This window comes from Alosa sapidissima, chromosome 16 (assembly GCF_018492685.1).
Source record: "Alosa sapidissima isolate fAloSap1 chromosome 16, fAloSap1.pri, whole genome shotgun sequence".
Classification (NCBI taxonomy): domain Eukaryota; kingdom Metazoa; phylum Chordata; class Actinopteri; order Clupeiformes; family Clupeidae; genus Alosa; species Alosa sapidissima.
Genome location: NC_055972.1, coordinates 11629076 through 11653254, shown reverse-complemented (window position 1 = coordinate 11653254; position 24179 = coordinate 11629076). Strand labels below are relative to the sequence as shown.

Genomic DNA, 24179 nt, shown 5'->3' with positions numbered 1-24179 from the left:
TCGTGGCCGACGTGGAGCCCTTTGGCTTCGCCTGGAAAGCTGGCCTGCGACAGGGCAGCCGCCTGGTGGAGATCTGCAAGGTGGCAGTGGCTACGCTCACCCACGAGCAGATGATCGACCTGCTCCGCACCTCCGTCACGGTGAAGGTGGTCATCATCCAGCCCTATGACGACGGCACTCCCCGCAGGTTGGTGTCAGAACCTCACCTCCACATCTCCTAAGGGCTGTGGATTGCGGTGCTACCCATTTCCACAGTGATGTGTCTCAGACTTAAAGCCAGCAGTGAAACCCACTGAACTTCCCCTTCCTGCTCTATTGGGCTATTTGTTGAGAAGAGTCTCTTTATTTTCTTGTATGGAGCCAACAGTTCTCTGAATGAAAACACAAGACGTTAAGAAATGGGAAGTCATTCTCGAACGACATCGTCAATCTGAACCTCTCGGTGTGGCCTTATAAAGGCAGTGGCAGGTGACAAAACAGGTGATTCAGATCAATTACATCATCCTATTATGTCCTCCCATTTGTTAATGTCAAGTGAATTCGACTGAAACAAAACCCGATGCAAACAGGGGCCGGTGGTCCCCTAAAAATTCCTGAAACAGGTGATTGGAGATTGGTATGATGTTCATCAATGAAGTCATCCTATAATGACTTCCCATTGGTTAATATCAAGTGAACTCGACTTAAACATAACCCAATGCAAACAGGGGGCGGTGGTCCCTAATGCGCCTGGTCTAATGCAGCGAGGAGTGCACGCCAGCTGGGCTGAGCCGCTAACACACATGGACAGTCAGCAGTTTTCATGCTAATGACAACAAGGCCGCCCGCTCTTGATTAATGAACGAACACGTCTTTGGCCGTCGTCGAACGGCACAGACCGAGTAGCAGATTGCTGTTTATGTGCTCTCAGGTCCTTGTTCCGCCAATTAGGACAGAAGTGTTTGGTTTCTGAAGGGAGATATCCCCATGCTCAACCTGGCAAACTGGAGTGGTGGCTCTCATAATTGTAGTAAGTAAGTCATATTTCAAACACAGAGCTGCCAGTTCAAGAGCTTGAAAGCATAATAGTAAGCTTGTGTGGAGACATCATGTCTGGCTCCTTTTAACTTTTCAGACTTACTTTCAGTTCAAGTACAGGCATTAATAAGCACATTAAAAGAAAATAAAGCTACTATGTTTTTTTCTGTTTTCTGGTGTTTTCTTAAATCTGGATTTGCTTTATTTACTGATTTAAATGAATTAGTCTTCATAAAACACGGGACAGTTCCAGCAGTAGTAATATGCGTAACTGAAATATTCATGTCAGCCTTTGAGTAGCTGAGGGAACACAGCGTTTAAAAAAAATGATCTGCTATCAAGTTAACTCCAAATAAATAGAAATGACCAAATCTCATCATGGCATAATGATGGAATCAGGATACAAGGTGGACATGCAGAGGCGAGGGTGTTGGTGTTGTTAAAAGAAATGAAATGCTTTCCATGCAGATTATCTAACCATGGCCAGGCTGGGTGCTGCAGTGTAGAGTATATCTACGAGTGGAGCTGAACCAACCATAATCCTTTTAGAGTGATATGTGATAATACACGGCCATGCCATCATAATCTCCATTTGCACAGAGGCACACAGACAAAACAAACCTTCCATAAATACTGTATGATTACATGCACACTCAAAAACACAGGCAGGTCTCCATAACTGTTCCAGTTCTTCTCTTCTCAATGTGCAAAGTGGTGTGATGAAGCCCACTCTAGAGGCACTGCAGTTGTGAGAACCTCAGCTGATAAACAAATGGGGGGCAAGCAGCATTATCAAAAATTATCTGGTTGTTATCTCACGGTATGCATCTGGAAAAGACTTGGTCGGAAATGCACCATGCACCCCTTTCAAGGGTTAGCATTTATTTTTATCCTCTTGAAGGCTTTAGCAGGTCAAAAGGCTGTGACTCTTAATTTGAACCACTGTGCACTGTTGGCATCCGTAGCTACAGTAGAAGTGGGATTAGTGATGCCATTCACCATCCACAACCCTGTAAGGAGTCCACCACTTATTATCGTTATCTGAAAGCACTTGAGGGATTTCATCCTCCTGGTCACTTTTAAAATTACAAAAGCCAGAGGTCATCCAAGGAATCTGAAGGGTTCTCCAGACAGCCCTCCCCCCTCTTTTCCCTTCAACGCCAGTTGAAAAGTGTCCCAGTCAACAATGAATGCTCTAGTTTCACCACATCACCATTATGTCAGTTAGAAGGAATTTGTGGGAAACTGGAGGTGCTGACCGCTGCTCGAAGGATAAAGATAAAAACGTTCAGCACTGGAACAATGGGATGAGGGCACCGTGCCCTTCAAACTGCGACCTTGACTAGAAATAGCCAAAGTGGGAAAACTCCTGAATGGGAGACAACTGTGTAGCCAAGTATGAAGCTCTTTGAGGGAGGCCATTTTGCCCCCCCCCCCCCCTTCCACAAAATGCTTTGGCTTGTTTTTTTGTTTTCATTTAAAAGCCGATGTTTTGGTTGTCACCGAGTCCTGGAAAAGAAACAGAGCATATCTTGCTTCCTCAGCCTTTTTTTCTCCTTTTTATGTCTTGTCCAAGCATTAGGATTTATTTTTGCTAGCTCCTAGACACTTGTGCCTTTTTAAGGTTCGACTGGTGGTCCAGCTGGAGCTAAATGAGATATGGCTCTAATATTAGGCAAGCGTAGAGAACAGATTATTTTCACTGGAGAAGGATGTGGTTTTGACCTTGTTCAGTGTGAGAGCCTTTTCTGTTGTCACTCTACTGAAAGCTTCAAACATTTGCACTGACCTGCTACCCATTGATCAAGCTAATGTTAAAAAGCGGGTAAAGCTGTCAGTTTCTTACAGCCGGACACAGCTATTAACAACATACTGCAGTATATACTCTATGTCAGCTACATTTATCAGTTTAGTAGTAGCTCATCTACATGTTCAAAGGTTACAAGTAAGCTAAACATTTGAGGGGATCCCTAAGGCTGTGTGTGTGTGTGTGTGTGTGTGTGTGTGTGTGTGTGTGTGTGTGTGTGTGTGTGTGTGTGTGTGTGTGTGTGTGTGTGTGTGTGTGTGTGTGTGTGTGTGTGTGTGTGTGTGTGTGTGTTCCTTTACTGTATAAATTGTGTACATATGGTCAGCTGGTGTTTTGACTGAAGTGTGCTTTATGTTCCTAAGATCCATCTCAAACAAATCTGACCAGCAGGTTTCTTGGGAACCCACAATCACTTCCATTTCCTCTCCAGAGCACAGTCACTAACCATTAGTTATAAAGCGCTCTGGTCTAAATTTAGTCTTGCTGCCTGGGAATTATGTACCAATCCTAAATCCGCCTTCCAAACTCAGTTTGTTAATGACCACATTCCAAGTGTATGAAATACAACTTTTATTTTTGCCATGTTGTCCATGCCATGATGGGTTGTTGTTTTTTTTTACTCAAATTTCAATGATTTTGTAGAAACATTTTTGCCACTAATAATCATATTACAATGATAAGAGGAGAGAAGGAGAAGAAGAGATATAGAAACCTTAATGTGTCTCTTTGTGTGAGTGTTTGTCATAAGGCGAATCCAAACACTTCATAATCATTGATATGGGGCAACAATGAGTCACTTTGTCATGGCCATCCTTAGATCGTGGTGTTGTCAGCATTCAATAAAATATTAATGGTGGATAGGTCAAAAGTTAACTCAGCAGGACCACACCTATCAGCAGGGGATCATTAATGTCTATTGATGAAACATTTATTAGCGGCAAACAATGGCAGGACCTCTGCTTTTGGCTCATCTGGCCAAAATGAGGTCTCTCTCTATCTCTCTTTCTCTAAAAGCATGAGGCCATTAATGAATTTAGGCTTCTAAGCATGTGTTTTGCCTCAGTGGGAAAATAACTGTCATGTGCATTTAAATGTTAAACTAAGAGCTTGGCCAGTTTATTGGGGAAATGTACACCGCAATCTTCCGGCCTATTACAACACGCACACTACTCAAGCTCATGTTATCCAAGAGTGATACATTTGTCGATTACACTATCCAGCGCAGCTTGGCGCGAGAGATCATATCCACAAATTAGAACAGGGCCTTGTGAAATTAACCATTTGGTGTTTATTAAGCCGTGAAAAAGCTATTTTTAGCCACCGCGGCTATCGCTGTGAGCCCCAGCGCCTGTGACAGAGCTCCTCATAATTTCCCCGTGACACCAGACTCGGTGCAAGGCTGGAGGTTCTGTGTGGTTCTTGGCAGAGGAGGCTGGAAAAGGCAGCTCCATCAATCCTGACCGGCCCAGTGGGTTGGAGAGAGGGGATTTGTTCTCACACCCGGGAGGGGGGTGGGGGGTGAGATTGGGGGATTGGGGAGGGGGATGCAGTCTCCCTCTCTCTGCTAGAGCCTTTCTGAAATTCCATCGGGCCTCCGGAGCTGGCCAAGTCCTCTGCTCTCCTGATTCGACGGTGTTAGCAAAGTGATTCGACAGCGGGTGGGTCCCCTCAGAGCAGATTATTTAGTTATGTTGCAAAGGACTACACTCTCGAAGAGCTGCTTGTACAGTAGACCCGGTATTGCAACAGTGAGTGTACTGACACATGGAAAACTAATAAACTATTAGTCGCTGGGCCTCGTGTGGCCCAGCGACAGCATGGCAGCAGCCCGAGTGATCCTAAACGGAGCCGATGAGATGCGAAGGGCAGTGCGGCAGCGGAGACCTTTTCCCGTCGACGTCCTGTTGACATTGCTTAACCCCTCCTGAAGTTAATGATGTACGGCAAAAGGGCTTGAGGGATACACACTTAATCTGTTTAATGACTGCGTTAGCACCCTCCTATCAAGCACTGTGAACTGCTGTGCTAGAGTATTTAGCGAGTGTTTGCGTGTTGCTCTTTGACACTGTGTTAATGCTTGTTGATAGTGGCAACACACGAGGTTGTAGATGAATCTATCTGTGTTTTCTAGGGGGAATTATGCAAATGTATTCAGCATCCATGGTTAGTGAGTTGCTGTTCTTCATGTGTCACTTATTTAAATGTATTCCATTTCAACACCAAATCTAAGTGATCATAACCAGTGGCAAACAGGGTGTTTATATATGTTGCTTGATATATATATTATGATATATGATGTGGCACCCATTTAACTTAATTGCCTGTGCATTTGGTAAATGAAACCTTGTCATCCCTTAATAAATCATTTGCATTTTATTGTTGTAATATATATGGAGCCACCAACAGGCCAACAAAGGCATGTGGCATGCATGTATTTATGATGACTGCCTGCTTTAAATGCACATACATGGAAAGTCTCACTGCCTAGTCTGTCCATATTCATTGTATTTTTTGTTTTGTACTGTATAAGAATGATCCATGTATAATTCAGTGGGTCTGTCATTGGTTAGTGCTTTGGTGCAAGCTAGGTTTCTAGTATGTTACATATCCAAGAGCAGTGCAGCCCTTCAGTGGAGCCAAGCATCAGTAGATCCCAATGACCTACAAAGAACCACATCCAGAGGAGGAGCAGGGGGAGGATAGGAGGTGCTCCCCCTCCAGACTCTCCCTCCTTTCAGGTGTATATGAGCTGTGCTCCCAATGCTCCCGGGGTCACTTTAATTAAGGGCCGCTCTGAGCTCAGGGGGTTTGGGGGTGGTCACGTTAACCTCCTCCTCCTCCTTCATCCTAACCCCTAGTCCCTCACCACCAGGGCACCGCTCTCTTAAACCCCAGTACACACACACACCTACAGTACCTCCACCACCTCCACAAACACTGCCAGCCCTGTGTACAAAGAAGTGTGCCCCTTGAGGATGTTGAGCTGAGGCTGGTTATGGATGGTGGGATTTGGCTTGAAGGAGGCGGTTTGTGTTGACTGAGGAGCGGAGAATTTATTGAGGTTCTGCTGCAAGTCATGTGGAAACTGAAAACACCAACTGAGCTCTCAGGCTGCTTAAAGTCATCTCTCCCCACTGTGGTGCTCTCTCTCTCTCTCTATCTCTCTCTCTCTCCCCTCTCTCACTGTCTTTGTCCCACACCCTGCCCTGAAAAAAAAAAAAATTAATGTTGCATGTAATGGCCTGAGAGCTGGTGGGCAGGCCTGGGGGTCTTGCATCCCCCCTCTGCGCTTTCAAGGGGAACCCATCCCCGGCTTAAGTGACGCTTAAGCAGAGATTTGGGGCTCCATTGAGGCAGCGAATGTGTGTTCAGCTGTTTTTATTACCTCCCCCATGCCCAAGCTAGCAGAAACACTATCTCTCTCTCTTTGACACTGTTACGCACACACACACACCTCATTCCGCTCTTTGCAGCTTCAAAAACAAAACACACGGCGTCGTAGCGCTCATATTTATTTTTTATAGTATCGTTTCGCTTCGCGAGTGCTCAGCGAAACATCCCTAATGGCCGGCGTGAGTTTGTCCTGCCGGCGCTGATGGGGTAATTCAGCTGCAGCCAAGGGTGCTGTTATTATTTCCGGCCCCATCGCCACGCCTGCGACAACGCGGTCAGCAATAACACCGAGTGGAGGCCAGGGAGAACAGCTGATGACTACCGGCCAATTTCAGACACATTTTGCTGATATAGAGGTTACCTCGTGTCTTTGTACATAGATTAGGCTGCTGCTTTCTCGGTGTAATTGCTGTGAATTGCCCGTGGCCCAGTTATGCTAATAAGCACATCGCAGAAAGGATACCTCTTGTTCTCCCCTCTTACCTATTGTCTCTCTCTTTCTCTCTCTATATCTCTCTCTCTCACACACTCACACTCACACACATACACACACACAAGACACTACACTACACTACAGCATAAGCCACAGATGCAGAATTGGAACCCATAAGGGCATCCATAGCATGCTGTTTTCTAACCCAGGGTGCAGATTCTTCCTCAGGCTTTCTGTATCCTTTCTCCATTTTCTTCCTTTTTTTCTATTCCCACTTGAAGCCGTTCTCGCTCCTCTTGCTCAGATTCCCTCTGCCTCCCTCCTCCTCTCTGTTCTCGTGATCTTTAGCTCCTGTTGGTTTCACAAATCTCTCAGGATTAAATTATTTTGGCATGTTTAACTGACTCTGTGTGACTTCTGTTTTTCCCACTCCTCTGTTATTCTCTCTCTCGCTCTCTCTACCCACTCTCTCTTTTTCTCTCTCTATCTCTCTCTTACTCCCTCTCTCCCCCACTCTCTCCCTCTCTCTTTTTCTTTCTTTCTTTCTTTCTCTCTCTCAACTCCATAGGGGCTGTTCGGAGCTCTATCGCATCCCCATGGTGGAGTATAAGCTGGACAGCGAGGGCACACCCTGCGAGTATAAGACGCCCTTCAAGCGAAACACCACCTGGCACCGCGTGCCCACACCGGCCAATCAGGCATTGCCCCGCGGGTCGCCCACCCAGGGCCCTGAGCGGCTGCAGTGTCAGCAGATCCTGCAGCACACACAGTCCTCCGCCATCCCACGAAGCACCTCTTTCGACAGAAAGCTGCCCGACGGGCCCAGGTAAAGCCACCGGTGGCCCACTCACATCCACTTAGGGTTGCAAAATTCCGGGAATTTTCAAAGTTGGAAACTTTCCATGGGAATTAACGGGAATATACGGGAATTAACTCCTTGAGTGCCAAAAACGTAATATTACGTTTTTCCTTCCCATGCGTTGAGTGCCAAAAACTTAATATTACGTTTTTAGCTTTTAGGATAAAAAAAAATAAATAAAAAAAAAGTTTCCGGAAATTTTCCGCCCCTTTGCAACCCTACTTCCGCTTACAGATGCTTCATGCACAAGCTGATGCCCTTTTACCACACACACACACACACACACACACACACACACACACACACACACACTGTACACATGCACATACACATGCTGTGCACATATAGTTACACACACTCTGAATATAATCAATAATCAGCTTCCTTACTTTGCCACAATCTTGTCTTGTGCCAGTTGGCACTTATTCCAGTAGTGTATTATGCCAGTGGGGCTGTTTTAATGATGTGGGTTATTTTTATAAATGTGGTCACTATTTGAATTTTTACATGGTGTTTTTGACGTGTAGTCATTTGTGTTAAACCATGTACTATTGTTCTAACTCTGATTTCAAACTCGGGGGAAATTGAGATGTAAAAACACTTCATAATTCCGTATAGTGATTAATAATGGTGATTCATAATCTCTAAGATCTAAGGTACTGTATGTCAGGCCAATGGTGAAATGGACAGTCTGTTATTTCGCCAGCAGATGGTCAAGTAGATACTTTGTTTCATACATTTTGAGCTCCCCGTCGTACGGTTTCACAACTCTGAGAAAATGTTGGCCTGAGGCCTATTTCCCGCACATAGTTACTCCCTCTTTTTCATTCTCTTCCTCTCTCTCTCTCTCCCTATCTATCTCTCTTTCTTTCTCTCTCTTTCTCTCTCTCTCTCTTTCTCTCCACCCCCCCCCCTCTGAAATATTAAATATGCCCTGTGAAAACCCCCTTTGTTGGAGCGTTGCTGGAACAGCCGAGAGTGACTGCCTCACACCCCAGAATACATCCTCTCTGCCGGGTTACGGAAATAAGCCATGAAAAATGACAAGAGCAGAGAGAATAATAACAAACTGAGGCAGGGAACAAAGGGAGCGCTCTTTTCACCATTTAGTCCTGGAATTGCCTGCTAACCCAATCAGGCTTCATGCTTCAGTGCATAATGCACTTGGTTGTCACAGACCAGGAACAAGTATGTATGATCAATCGGATGAATACAGCTTTCTCAATATGTCTTTGTCTGTCTTCATCTCCTCTGGATAGCACTCGCTTTCTCTCTCTCTCTCTCTCTCTCCCTCTATCGCTCTCTGTCTCTCTCTCTCTCTTTCTCTGTCTCTCGGTTGCTGTTTCTAATGCCTCTCGCCCACATCTAAATACAGTCATTTGTTCTCATTCCCAAGTTCCATGGTGGTCAGAGTGACCTTTCTCCCATGCTAGCCATGAACGGCCCCCATGTCGAGCGTGCTGTCAGACTAGAGAGATAATAGGTCTGTGTGTGTGTGTGTGTGTATGTGTGTGTGTGTGTGTGTGTGTGTGTGTGCACATATGGGGGGAGGCTGGAGAGATATCTCACGGTCTAATCAGGGAGTCCATGTGAGTCTCAGGGTGGGTTTGTGCGCCCCCCCCCCCCCCCCCCCTCCTGGGCAGAAGGTGACAGATACAGGCAGAAGACTCCACACAGCCAATTAAACATGAAACAAGCTGGGAGCTGGGGAAGGACAGACAGGGCGGGGAAGAGCCTTCTCCACGCCTGCACCTGCCCAACGCATCTCACTAACTCCACGGAGAGGACCGAAGAGAAGAGAACAGGGGGGATAGAGTAGAGACGGAGAGAGTAGGAGAGACAGACGATGAAAGAGAGAGCGAGCGACAAAGGAGGGATAGAGAGAAAAGAGAGAGAAAGAGACAGGCGAGGGAAGGACAGAGCCTCAGTGAAAAAATAATGGTGAAGAGTAAGTGAATGCACAGGAGAGATATAGCGAGGAGAGAGACAGAGAGAGAGAGAAAGAGAGAGAGAGCAGGAGAGAGGGAGAAAAGCAATTATCGGCATTCGGTTGTTTATTTTCCAGCAAAATGCATTTTACATAGCATGCACATATTCCCCCGGGTGCTATCGGAGCGTGCAGCGAGTTTCCTCGATCGAGCGAGGCTGCCTAGGGTTCGTGCATATGTGTAGCAGCTGCCAGAGTGTCCTGAAATGACGACAGCGTGTTTCCCCTCATGCGTGGCGAGCTCTTGAAGTGAAATCTGTGAGGATCGGAATGGGGAGAGAGATAGTACATCTCCCCTGGCTTCAGATGTGACTGACAGCTAGGAGTGTGTGTTCATCTGGAGTCGGAGGCCTGACTCCTCATGGGGGTGGGGGGCAGATCGGGCGGTTTTTGAGGTGTGTGTGTGGGGGGGGGGGGGTAGATCAGGTGGTTGAGGTGAGGGGGTGTCTGTGAGTAGAGACCCAATTGTGTTTGATATTTTGACTCCAGATGCAGTGTGTCTGGCAGGAACACCAAGAGTGCCAGGGCTACTGTGGAAAGTGCCTGGACGAGAGGAAGAGGCCATTCAGCTCAGCCTCCCCAGGTCTTTATGCCTTTGTGAGAGAGAGGGAGGGAAAGAAAGAGAGAGGGAAAAGAAAGAAAGAGGGAAAGAAAGAAAGAGGGAGATGGAGGTAGATTAAGGAGAAGCTGGGGAAACGAGAGGTGGGGTGTTAAACAAGGAATTAAGGCACAGACAGATGGATATACAGTACAGCAATGGAAGAGCATGAGAGAGTAGAGTACTGGAGGATAAAGAGAGAGAGAGATATGGGAGGGGAGGAGAGCATGAGAGACACAGAAAAGCAGCTGCTGTTTTCCATTAAAGGACTGGTCTGGGTGGGAACAGAAACACCTCAGAGAAAGAGAGAGAGAGAGAGAGAGAGAGAGAGAGAAATGGCAGTGCAAGCAGACCAGTACGTTTTCCCTTTTTTCGTGCAAGGTGTTGGCTGATTGGATTAGGGACGGTCCAGTCTGCTCCGTTCCCAGGCAGAGGGAGTGCTCCTGGACACCAGACCCCCCACCTTCTCCCCTTGGGACCACACATAAACACTTAAATACACACACACACACACACACACACACACACACACACACACACACACACACACACACACACACACACAAACAGTTCAGAGCAGGGGAAAACATGCTTTATATCCTGACTGTTTGGAGATGAAACACTAATGGCCACTGCAACAGGGCCCTGCAGTGTTGGTCTAATTCCTCACAAAGGTCTCTCTCTTTCTCTCTCTCTTTCTCTCTCTCTCTCTTTCTCTCTCTCTCTCTTTCTCTTTCTCTCTCTCTTTCACTCTCTACTCTCTCCAAGCAGACATAACAGGTTGTGTTAATTGACATTTAAGTTCCCACTGTAAGCAGTGGCTTATGCAGCAGCATGGAGGCACACAGTGTCCTGTACACTGCAGAGTTCTTAAGTGTTCCATTAATGAAAGTGGTAGTAGAGGACATTCTTTGGTCAGGACTCGTAACGGGACGCACATGTCAAGAACCTGTGACCGATCGTACCAATTCCACCATCTGTATAGGAATAGTGAGTGAATGTATTTAGCAGGTGTCTTTCATCTTGAGTGTCTTATACAGCTGGAACGGTTTAATCCGCATTTAGTAGTACTACTATGTGGGCTCCCCTTTGAACGGAACTTGTGACCTTGGTGGTGCTGGTACCGTGCTGTCTCCCATCACAGCTCAGAAGGTTTGGATAATACATGTGCGCGGACAGACAGACGATCCCTCAAAGCCGAACCACTGCTGCTTCTGCTGACAGGAGGACTCTTGCATCTGGTGTGCTTGTCTGCTGGGAGCAAGCGAGAAACGAGCGAGCGAGAGAGAGAGCGAGCGGTTCCCCCCTTCGGTCACATGTGCATGGCATTTCCATGGTTTCCTGTCCTCTTACGGGCAGGCTGATTGTGAGCGGGCGAAGAGGACGTGAGCTGGCTGCTATCAGTATCGGAGCTCAGCGGTCCCTCGTGATGAGGTGTTTGGCTGCCGTCACTCAGGGAGTCAGGGACCTGCACTGTTGAGACAGACACAGATTGGTCCCAGAAGTTCTCAGCCATGACATTTTGCCATTCTTAACAGCTTATGAAGGATTGGTATTGGCGCATTGGTATCATCAAAGACTTGTATAATTACAGTATTTGCTGTTGTTACTGTCACTGTTCAGTGGAAAATAGACAAAAGCCTAGCAGTATCTTATAGTCCATAAGTCCATCATCATTTTTCTTATATGACTTTAGGGAGTGCTTAACGAAAAGGCTATAAAATGCCTGGAATGGCTACAACAGATACAGATATTTAAAGCACTGTTTTGCTATTTAGATGCATTTTATGATGTTACACTTTAATTGCAGTGTAATTTCTGAAGCGGCGCCCAGGCGATGTTTTATGGGTAGTTAATGTTTATTTTAAGTGGGGCACGAGTGAGTCTGACTCTGGATTCCCGCTCTGCCCTGTAACACTGCATGATGGGCAAAACATCTGCACAGTCAATCAAGGCCTCATCACTCTTCCTCTTCTTTCTGTCTGACTCTCTCTCTCTCTCTCTCTCTCTCTCTCTCTCTCTGATTTCCTCTCCTGTGTTTCATCCAGCTGTCTCTGTCTTTCTTTCTTTCTTTCTTTCTTTCTTTCTTTCTTTACCTTCCATCATTCTTTCCTTCTTTGTGTTCAATTTATTATAATGGTAGTAGGTTTACCTGCTATTGTGTGTTTATGTGATTGTGCTATGTGCTCCTTTTTCATGGCATGGGTATAGCTGAGGTAAGGCGGCATAGTAATCTGTTTAGGAGCCCTTAACCCATGTGATGGGTCACTAAAGGGATTATACGTGTCTCTGTCTTTCTTTTTCTCGACATCTCTCAGTCTCTTACTCTCTCTCCCTCCTCTGTGTGTGTGACTGCAGGACCATGCAGGACGTGGAGCACCCTCAGATGGCCTCGTGTGGTAAGGGCGACCCCAGAGAGCACTACCGCAGCTCCCCCAGCAACCAGTCCTCCTCCAGCGACCCCGGGCCCAGCGGCAGCAGCACCTGGGCCCAGCAGCCAGGATATGATGGGTATGCTCCCACACACACACACACACACACACACACACACACACACACACATACATATATATACAGTGTACACACACACACACACACACACACACACACACACACACACACACACACACACACACACACACACACACACATATATATACAGTATATACATACACACACACACACAGACACACACACACAAGGTATATAATAGGCATGTATACAACGCATGCACACAAGCACAGGCATATCCGCATACTCATTGGCACACTATTCACATCACACGCACATATGGAGAAAATGAGCTGAAGCATAGAAGTAGCCATCTTTGATCAAATTGTCCATCCTGATTGTATCTAGTGCAGGAAAAGAAAGCTATTTCTAGAGGCTTTTCAGTGGGTTCAGGCATGGTCTAAACTCTTTAATTGAGTGTCTATCTGCTTAGTCCGTAACCTGCAGCAGCACTTGGGAATAACGTCCTCCTGCTCACGATGCTTTCACAGCTGTGCAAACACTAGAAGACTCCTGAGACGCAAGGACAGGCAGGTCAAGTGATCAAACCCACGCGAGCGGGTTGCAGTCTCTCACACTCATTAACGCAGTGCAAACACAGCGCCAGAGAGGCATTGATGACCTTCTCCGTGAGTCGGTGGTCAAACTCCAGCACTCACGCGTGCGCGGAGGTCAGGGGTCGTTGCCCAGGGAGACGGGTTTGAGGGGGGTGTTGGAGGGCTTGCTCTTCAGAGGGAGTGCATGTGCAGTGGCTCATGAGGCGTGACGCTTCGGCCTCTCCAGACTTTGAGATGATGGGAGAAGATCAAACCTTATCAAGTGGTCACTACGCCAAAAAAAACGGCTGGTAAACGGGCAGCTCTAATCTGCCGTGGAGTTTAAATGTCAACGAGTATGCGTCGTAAGGTACGGGAGCCAAGAGAGCCTTTCATCTGTCTCTCTGCCTTAGAGGAAAACAGGCTTATGATTGAGATAGAGGGGTGCTTCCTCTCTGGTCCTCTCCTGCAGATCATTCTCAATGTTTGAAGCGACCTATGTCCTTCATGTTTTTTACCTCGATCATAATTCACTGTGGTTTGTGGAGTGTAAAGTGTGCTGATGTCAATGTATTTACTTTCATATCAGAAGATTATGTGTCTGTATACAGTATGTGCTTTTACATAAGGTCTTAGTCAATGACCCCATTTGTGGATCTGTGCACTTAATCCCATTTCTAAGAGGCGAATAAATACCATCCACTCGGACATAACATTCCCTACTTTTTGATCCCTAGCTATAAATCCCTGTAATCTCAACTAAACACAATAAACAGTGTATAACGGTATAGTCCCTGTCTACCTTACAATATGCTTAGTCTCATGCTATCTAATATCGGTCACGTCCATATGACGCAATCAGATTTTTTGAGCACACAGAGAACTCAGAGTAGAAATACCAGAGCATGCCTTTGTAATAACGAAAAAGCTGCTATTGTCCTTCTAATACATAATGTCTCCTCACTGATCACTGACCAGTGTGCCAGGTCACAGCAAGATGGAGAGCACTTAGAGGAATGATGTTGGGTCCTTCTCAGCATGCTCTGACTGTGTGTGTGTGTGTGTGTGTGTGTGTGTGTGTGTGTGTGTGTGTGTGTGTGTGTGTGTGTGTGTGTGTGTGTCATGACCTTCATAGGTGCCAGTCCCCAGTGCTTCACGAGAGGGCGGGCGAGGGGCAAGGCACGATGGGAGAGGGAGAGGGCTTACGGGAAAGAGAGCACACACTGGAGCGGACCAGGTCTGCGGGTGAGTCCAGCGTCTGCGCCCACAGAAGAATGAACCTCGACATACTTTGATCCGGTTATTGGACTGGACTCGCATCCTTGCGCTCAGTGTGAATTTGATTGCAAATGCCCTCCATAAGACAGATATTTACTGAATTAATAAATTCCCTATATGGTAGTGAATGTAATAAATGGTAACAGCATTGTCCTTTGTTTCAGAGGCTAAATGGCACATCCCCTCCACCAAGATCCTCAACTCCCTCAAAGAGAGGGGCAAGGACTCCCCCAACAAACTGAGTCGTGTATGTCTTCTCTGCCTGTTTGTGTGTGCATGTGTGCATCAGTGTACTGTGTACATATACAGGATGCCTGATTAACTGGAGTCAATATGCCATGTTACTGCCATTTTGATTCTGAACACTGAGTTCTCTGCTGTAGTTGCCCTCTAGTGTTCCAAATCTGTGCATCTGGAAATGTAATGGCTCAGGCTCGTTAGCATGCATTCTTAATGTAAAGGAAGTCAGGGGCTATGAGGGATGAGTATTGTGCTCCTGCAGATAGATTCATGATTCAGATGCCCCTTGGCTCAGGAGTTAATGGGTGTTGTTGGGTGAGAGAGAGAGAGAGAGAGAGAGAGAGAGAGAGAAGCAGGAGGTGGAGAGGGGTAGGCGGAGGAGTCCGAGCTAAATTTAGCCATTTCTTAATTACCTCGCACAGGCTAGAGGAATCGCTCTGGGCTGGCAATCAGGTTTCCAATATCACAACCACACATGCATGCACACACACACACACACACACTTCGCTCTGCCAAAAGAGAAAGGTTATTCCTTTCTTTATTCCAAATTGTTGCTCCCCTATTCTGTGAGGGGTGTCATATTTCCATGGTAGTTTGGAAACAGGGCAAGAGTGGAGCTCCTGTGTCGTTTGGCTTTGAGCTCTCATCTAGGAAGATAATTGATGAAGCCTGTCTCTGGCGCCTTAATTGCTCGAACGGCTCTGAAATTCATATTCAGGACCAGGCTTTGTTTTCCCTCAGTAATTACTCCGCGGGACACAGGTCTAACGTAATAGAAGAGGGTTAGGGATAGTCCTCCAGTTAGGAGTGCTTCATGAACCCTCTATTGCTCCAAGTGATTTATGGGTTGGGATTTTTGACTTGGTTTTACTTGTTAGTAATTTCTGTTTAAGTGCAATTGTGTTGTTCTTATGTTTAATGTGTGTGTGTGTGTGTGTGTGTGTGTGTGTGTGTGTGTGTGTGTGTGTCTGTGCCTATGTCTGTGTCTGGATGCATACAATGTGCATCGCAGACCGGCGACAAGAACTCCAGCCACTCCAGCAGCAACACGCTGTCCAGCAACGCGTCCTCCAGCACCAGCGACGACAAGCACTTTGGCTCGGGTGACCTCATGGACCCCGAGATGCTGGGCCTCACCTACATCAAGGGCGCGTCCACCGACAGCGGCATCGACACAGCGCCCTGCATGCCCCCGCCCTCCTCCGGTGGGGCCGGGGTGCCGGGGGCAGGAGCGGCCGCAGGGGCAGGGGCAGCAGCAAGGGGCGCCTGTGCCCGTGTGGCCCTCCAAGGCAGGGGGCTGGAGCAGGGTCACCCGTCCTGGGCTGGAGGAGGAGAGGAGGGCGCAGCGTTGCCAGGCGAGGAGCACGGAGGGAAGCTGTACCTGCCCCAGGGCTACGCGGCCGCGCTCGTGGCGGGTCACGTGACCGACGGGAGCATGGGGGACCTCAGCGAGCTGTCGTCCCACTCCAGGTGAGAGGAGGTCCACGGGAGAAATGGGGTGGGAGGGGATTGAGGTTTAGAGAGAGGGGAACGAGATGGAGATGGGCACTGATGGGATGGAGTGTAATGCTGGGACATTGGTGGTTCTGGGTCAATACTATTTGTCTGTGTTGGATGTGACTGTTTCGATGGATCTGTTTTAAAAGTGCCATTGATCCTAGCTGTAGGGGAGATTTGCCCCCTTTTTTGCTTTTGTGTGTGTGTGTGTGTGTGTGTGTGTGTGTGTGTGTGTGTACACACTAAATGCTATCAATAAATGTACTCCTAAACAGACCTACTCTTGCATCCATATACATTACCCATACCCATAGAACCTCTATTGGTAAACACTGAGCTTCAATGTATAAGCACACATAAACACACACACACACACACACACACACACACATACACATACACATACACACACATACACACACACACACACACTCACATATACACTCACATATACACACACACACACACTCTGCTGACCTTTTTGCACAGCTGTGGCCCTGAGGGCCCCAGCTGTGAGCGAGGTCAGATGGCCGGGTAGTGGTACAGAAGGGGTGGTCTCCGGCCCTGACCAATGAAGCCCCACATCAGGGGGGAGATGCGGGGAGCCATGGCCTGTGTCATCGCCCAGGCGGCTCCAGAGGAGAGCAGCCCAGCAGGGCCCCTCAGCAGGGGGGCCAGAGATGGGGGCACGTGGGTGGGTGGGCGGGTGGATGTCTCCTGCAGAGAGAGTGACCTGCAGCCTCTTAGCTCAGGTGACGGCTACTCAAAAGTGTGTGTGCGTGTGTGTGTGTGTGTGTGCAGATATGGTTGGTAGGATCGGTGGCATCTTGCTCCAGATCTCTGCTGTTTGACTAGATGCTGTCTGACACCTAACTCCACGATTCCACAGCCTCTGCCTGCTTTTATCATATCCCCTCTGCTAGAGGCCCAGAGTGAAAGTGGTAAAAGACAGAACTGTACAGTATTTTTGTGCAAATACTGCGGCATGTTCAAGAGAGAAAAATGTTTTTAATATTTTATTATTATATTTTTAATACAGACGTAGTGCTTTCACAGATTTTGTCTCAACATGTTTCCTTGTCTCTCACTGTCCCTCACTGGCTATGATGAAGACCTTTCACTGCAGGTTAGAGAAAGAGCAGTATTCTGTTTGGCTTGAACGTGACCCAAAGTGGCAGACATGCTGTGTGTGACATGCAAGGCGCTCTGTGTGATCTAATCAGTATGGACAGGAGACCAAAGCCACAGTTATCCATCTCTCGTGTTTGTGTGTGTGTGTGTGTGTGTGTGTGTGTGTGTGTGTGTGTGTGTGTGTGTGTGTGTGAGAGACTTATGTGGACAGGGGAGCTGGCCGCCTCTGGTCAGTTGTAGTCTGGTAATGATTGTGGGAGAGGGCTGATGCTAAAGGTTGCGGTCTGTGGCGGGGGGCATTGGGACTTCCATCACAGAAGGGCGAGTTGCATGTGCTGATGGGTCAGCAGAGGTTTGTCAGGTCTGTCCACCCACGCTCTCATCTTTAAAGGAGAGCAAAAGTCTTCGTGTCACTGTCAAACATCAGACTCGTCATAAAGAGAGAAAAAAAATTAAAAGGAACATAAAAGAGCGTACTATGCAAGGGGTCTTGGTTGCAAAGACATTGAGCTAATATTTCATCAGTTTCATTTTTTGTTTGTTTTGAAATCTTTTTATTGGTAATTACTTTTGTTCAAACCAAAAGAACAGCTTTACCACTGTACCAGTGTAACGTGTAGCTTGTATCTAGCTGTTTGCCTTGCCAGCTCACAGGCAGATGAACCAAAACTCCATGTGGATCCTCTCTCTGTTAACACAAAATTATCTGATTTTTGTTTTGTTTTGTTTTTATTTGGATTTAGATGGCGCCAATGTTTGTGTCAATATACAAACACCTGTAGGCTTGTTTGTTTGTTTGTTTGTTTGTTTGTTTGTTTATTTTTCTGTAGTCATGACTACATGTGTTCCATTCCTCTCCCTCCCCACCCTGTGTTGTGGCCTTAGTGGTTCCCACCACTCAGGCAGCCCCCGTGCGCGGGGATCCCTGCACAGCGTCTCCCCCGACCTCCACAGGTCCCCCCTCCGCGCTGCGGGGCCCAGCCCGGGCCCCGGGGCCGCCGCCACCGGACAGGAGGGCCACACGCACGCGCGCAGGAAACGCACCGAAGACAGGCCCAGCCTCACGGAGCCGCCCAGCCTGTCAGGGTGTGGGTGAGTGGGGCTGTGTGTGCTTGAGTCTGTCTGTCTGTCTGTCTGTCTGTCTGTCTGTGTGTGTGTGTGTCTGTGTGTGTGTGTGTGTGTGTGTGTGTGTGTGTACACATGTATGAGCAAGAAAAAGAAAAGTAAGAGAGACAGGCTGATGGACAGAGATGAATGTGTGAGGGAGTTTTGAGTGGTGGAGTGCTTTGTCGTCTGTATCTGTATTGGGTGTTCTGCTTTAGTTACAGCACATTGTGCTTGTTGTGTGCATAGGTCATGAACAGTGGGTCACCTTCTGTGTCTGTGTGTGTGTGTGTGTTTGTGTACATGTATGAGCAAGAAAAAGAAAAGTAAGAGAGACAGGCTGATGGACAAAGATGAAAGTGTGAGGGAGTTTTGAGTGGCGGAGTGCTTTGTCGTGTGTGTGTGTGTGTGTGAGTCAGACCCAGCCAGTGAAAGAGGACAATTGGGCTGGGACATGAAAAGGGGACACTGGAGGCCGTGAGTGCCCGAGGACGCGGGGACGGTAGTCTTTGTCTGCTCTCCGTCTGACGCACTCGTTTTCACTTGTTGTTGTCATTTCTCGTGATGGTGACCTGGCGAACGGATGTGCTCTCTACGCACAAAAGGCCGGCAATAGGCTCTTAGCATGATGGGCAATTTTGCCCGCAAATGACATCTGATTAGAAGTCCAGCTGGAGAGAATGGCCACTTAAGAGTGAATGGCTAACAAGGGGAGAAAATTTGTCCTCCTGCACAGTTGCACTCTATTCTAGCAGTTGAGTATTTCATTAGAGAGTGTTGTCTGCTTTAAGTGAAATGCTTTGTTTTGACATTAGAATGAGTCTACTGAAGCTACTGAACAGCACAACCATTATGTTTTTGTTTCAGGGAGATTGAGAAATATAGTCTAGATTTGATTTATCCTGGAAAAATAGCCAAAATGATTTCCAAGACAACACCCTGCGGATAGTACTTGTCAATTATGCTAATTATGGATGGTACTATGCCACTACAGCATTGTCTGTATATTTAATGTAGAGTGTAGAATTATTTGTGTATTTCCTATTCACAGCCCAAATGACACAGGATTGAAATAACTCTATAATAATATTATAGAAATAACAATATACTACAATATAAAGAGCTGTCTAGCATTGCGGTCCTTTACCCATCCTTTTAGCGTGTGGCTCAGTGCACTTAGCTCAGGCAAAGGCTGTCACATCTCGTGCTCTTTACCTGGGTGCTGGGCGCAGGTCACAGGGCCTGATTGGAGCGGACAGGTCTGCTCCGTCCGTCTGCAGGCGGCCCATAAGGGGCTCCTGTCACTAGCGCTTATCGATCGGCTCCTCTGAAGCCCTCTCGCTAGCCGTCTCGCTCCACCCCCCCCCCCCCCCCCCCCCCATCCCCATGTCCCGTGTCTGACGCCACACCAGGACTTTGGGATGCGGCCCCCTTAACAGACGCTCACCATGTGTTGTGTACTAGCTGCTATGTAGAAGTGGCCGTGTGTGTGTGTGTGTGTGGTGTGTGTGTGTGTGTGTGTGTGTGTGTGTGTGTGTGTGTGTGTGTGTGTGTGTGTGTGTGTGTGTGTGGTGTGTGTTAGGGAGTAATACCTCAGGGAGACAGTGTTAGGAGCAGTATAGTGGGTAATGAGCTGATTGAACAGTTCTGTGATGGTGAACCATTGGTAGCCTGAGGTAAAATAGTGTGTGTGTGTATGTAATGGGTTTATTCAGGTGTGTCTGTGCGTGTGCCTGTCTATGTGCTTTTTCTGTGTGCGTTTATATGAATGTGTTGGTGTGCTTGATTGTGTGTTTGTGTGCATGGGTAAGTAGTTGCGTATGGTTGATTTTGTGTGTGTGTGTGTGTGTGTGTGTGTGTGTGTGTGTGTGTGTGTGTGTGTGTGTGTGCGTGTGTGTGCATGGGTAGGTGGTTGTGTATGCTTGTTTGTGTGTAAGAGTGAGAAAAACTGATAATGCCTTCGTCAAGCTCCATAATTTATTTTTGGGGGTGAAATTAACTTCTAACTACCAGTTTGATGGATAGCTCTGGTATGTTTTTCTTTCTGTCTAAACATTGTAAAAAGCCATTTAACATTGTTAACCACCCTACACTGTTCATCTAACTGTTTCTTTTAAATCCTCTTATGTAACTCTCGTCTCTTGATAAATGTTGTTCCAGTATTGTTCTGAGCTCTAGCTAGTTTCCTCTGTACTTTCTCAGTTGTTTTCATCACTCTCTGCTCAATTAACTACTGTACAGTTATGGGCTCTGCTAACCGATTCTTTTAATGCTGTTATTCCTTTTATCTTTTTTATTTATTTATTTATTTTCTTCTGCTTGCATTTTGCTTCTGTGACGTCTGCTACAGTGGAGCTGAGAGTTTGCTAGCTTTTCTCCTTAAGACCCTAGCCGAGCGTTCCAGGTATACTGTACAGTGTTGCCCTTTTGGCATTTGCCAGCCTGCCCCCTTGATAACCCCTCCTGACCCTAACTTCCCTCTCCCAGCCCTCCCCTGAGAGCCACATGGTGTCTGGATGGCTCAGCACAGCTGCCAGCCAAGCCTGGGGCTGAAGAGTTTCCCAGCATGCATCAGTGATTCACTTGTTTTGACATCCCCTTGTTATAGCTAAACCCCCCCCCCCCCCCCCCCTACACACCACCACCACCACCACCATCACCACCACAGTCACTACTACTACACCCAATGCCTTTCACAGGTCCCTCCTTGGCTTGTTCTGTTGAAACCCTCTGACACAACCCATTGCAATCTGACGCAAACAAACAATGACGCATGCATGCATACACACACTCTCGCTCACACATACACAACTACACACTCTCTCACACTCACACACACACACACACACACACAGTACCCTCAGGCTATGTGACAGGGCCAACAGGTCATGCTCTCTGGCAGAGCTAGTAAGAGACTGCAGTTGCAGCAGATATTCAAATGTCGCTTCTCTGGGTGTGGCACATTGCTCAAAGCTTTTTGCATTATGAAACTAATACAGCTGTTGCAATATGAAAATATCTCAAAAGCATACTGTGAGATGTACGCTGTATAGAGAGACCTATAGGTACAGTACGCCCATGACTGAGGGGGACTCGACTCCCTATCTCTTTCTCTCTTTCTCCCTGTGGCTGTGTAACACCCTGCCAGGCCCTTCGTCCACCTCATAGGTTCGCAGAATGAAGTCACAGCATTGTTCAGTGACCACCAACTCTCTCTCTCTCTCTCTCTCTCTCTCTCTCTCTCTCTCTCTCTCTCTCTCTCTCTCTCTCTCTCTCTCTCTCTCTCTCTCCTCTCATGCCATTCTATCTGTGCCTGGCTCCATCTCCACCTTGACTCTATCTATTGGTATCTGATTGCCTAAACCACATCAGGCTTATGAAAGAGTACTCGGATAGCAAAGCCTATCAAAAACCACAAGAGCCCATGTCATCTAGCAAGGCAGTGACTGTAATTTGTGCCTGCTCGTTGAGATGTAGTTACCCCATCCATGTGTAGCACAAGCAGCCGTAACCTCCATGTCCCTCCTGTTTTGATCTAACCTGGTGTTTAACCTCCTTGCTCAATCCCTCTGTCTGCACCTTGTTCTCATTTAGCAGCAAAAATGTTCACTCCTCTCCTCCCGTCTCCTTGTTTTTTCCCTCTTCTTTTCCCTCACTCTCTCCTGCCCCTCTCTCGCTCACACTAAACATGGCTGACCCAGCCAGGAGAGTTGTGGTTGAGGCACTCAAACCCTGCATCTTCTCCTTCTTGACTTCCGGCATGTCTAAGAGCTTCCCACTCTGCTCCTCCTGACACACCCTGAAGCCACACTCCTCTCCACCCAGGGAGATGTGGCCTGTGTCCCCCTGCCACAGCCCAAGCAGATGGGTGAGCTCTACAACCCCCATCCCAGTGCTTTGCCCACTTTTGACCTCCTGTGATGCTCTGTGTCACCCTCACAGGCAGATGTACGCCGCCGAGATGGCCAGCAGGATGCGGGAGAGTGAGCGAGGGAAGCTGCAGCCGGGCATGTCCAAGGAGGAGTACCTGAAGATGATGGCGCTGCCGGACAGCCCGCCCGGCGAGGATGGACACAGGAAGGTGAGCAGGCCCGTTGGCCTCCATGCCACACACACACAAACACACACACACACACACACACATACCATGCACACACACACCATGCACACACAAACACTATCCCCCAAGACTGAGACTAATGGCTTTATTGCTTTGCGTGTTGGTGTTTGACTTCCAACGGCCAGCACAAAAACACACACTAAGACACCTGCTGAGGGTGTGCGGTGGGTAACATGTCCCAATTATCTGATTGCCTTGGGTAATTACGTGTGTGTGTGCATGTGTGTAAACACAGATAAGTAGCGTGGCTGTGAGCTATGTGTGTGCACGGCCTGAATCACATGTCTGATGGCCTCAGCACACAGGACAGACATCTGCAGCTTATCAGCCCGTCTCTGATCTCCACTGCAGCACGGACTCACTCTGCTCCTCTTCACGTCTATTTAAAGGCAGAAACAAACACACACACACACACAGAAAACAAACACAAAAGGGGTCTCTCTCTCTCTCTCTCTCTCTCTCTCTCTCTCTCTCTCTCTCTCTCTCTCTCTCTCTCTCTCTCTCTCTCTCTTTCTTTCTCTTTTTCTCTCTGCTGTGGGGAAGGGGGTTGAGAAATTGTTTGCCTAATCTAATTTATTAGCGCACGGGGCTGAGTTTGCTCAGTCTGGATGTCATAGATTAAATTGGGGGAAGTTGGAACAGGGTGCGTCGTCTGTGTTTGATGTCCCCAGTCTCCCACCCCAACCCCCCACCCCCCACACACACACACACACACACACACACACACACACACTCCCTTACTCCCTTGCCCCCCCTCTCCATTTCTCCTCCTGGCGACACGGGTAATTACGTTCCACCACCCCCCTTCGGCCCTCCCCTGTCCATTATCTTTCAGGAAGGGACAGCAGACCTGTACAATGGGCTATTTTTAGCGGGTGTGTAATGTGCTACTGCATCCCAGCCTTTAAGAGGAAAGAAGAGCGGAGAGGAGAGGAGAGGAGAGGAGGGGTGCTCTGTCAGCCATAGCATGTGGAGCAGAGAGAAGGGGTGGTGTGTCTGTGCCTCTCCAGGGCCTCAGGGCCAAGCTGCTCTTCACTTTATGAATGCAGAGGGAAGTGTGCATGGCAGCAGCAGCTGTGGAAAGCCATAGAGCAATCATGTTGGCCTACTCCTACTCCCTGCTGTAATTGTGATGGAGCTTGTGGAACGAAAGCCAAAGTCCGCCCTAACTCATTTCTCTTTCCCAGTGCTCTCTTTATTTATTTATTTTGTTTGCGAGGGCATGCGGCTGTCTGTGTGCATAACGGTATGTTTCAAGCATAGTTTAATGAGTTTTATAGGAACGTGGCATGAAAGTGCGAAAGGGCTCTTGGGGTGAAAGGGTCCAGAAACGGCCACAGAGAAAAGGGACGGGCCCAAGGCGAGGCCGGCCGATGGCCCATTTCTGATGCGGCTCCTTTAGCGGCAGCCGCAGCTCGGCCACACTCGTTTGTCAGCCTGCATTTTTTGTGGTCACTCCTTGGCTTTGTCATGGGCAAACTGTGTGTCTGGCCAACGCTGGCACTTCCAGCTGACCTGAACTGGACTAGCCCCTCTGCCTCAGGGCCTCTGAGCCTCTGAGCCTCTGTGTGTGTGTGTGTGTGCGTGTGTGTGTGAGGGGCTGACAGCTGAGGTGCTCTGGACTGAGACAGGCCTTGAAGCTAGCGCCCATTTCACAGTTAACAGTGC

At 47.9% G+C, this 24179-nt stretch overlaps 1 protein-coding gene across 5 annotated transcripts in view; it reads left to right on the top strand.

Moving 5' to 3' along the window:
• Positions 1-24179, top strand: part of LOC121685167 (signal-induced proliferation-associated 1-like protein 2) — a 105328-nt gene that overhangs the window by 65422 nt on the left and 15727 nt on the right. For 4 of the 5 annotated variants that reach the window (XM_042065525.1, XM_042065522.1, XM_042065523.1 and 1 more), the window contains exons 9-16: positions 1-187; positions 7219-7476; positions 12453-12605; positions 14277-14386; positions 14584-14666; positions 15672-16129; positions 18173-18379; positions 22334-22472. The exon at positions 1-187 is cut by the window's left edge and continues 88 nt beyond it. In XM_042065525.1, the coding sequence (XP_041921459.1) occupies positions 1-187; positions 7219-7476; positions 12453-12605; positions 14277-14386; positions 14584-14666; positions 15672-16129; positions 18173-18379; positions 22334-22472 (1595 nt within the window). The remainder of the gene's footprint in view (positions 188-7218; positions 7477-12452; positions 12606-14276; positions 14387-14583; positions 14667-15671; positions 16130-18172; positions 18380-22333; positions 22473-24179) is intronic. The other variant, XM_042065527.1, reaches the window with a different exon arrangement.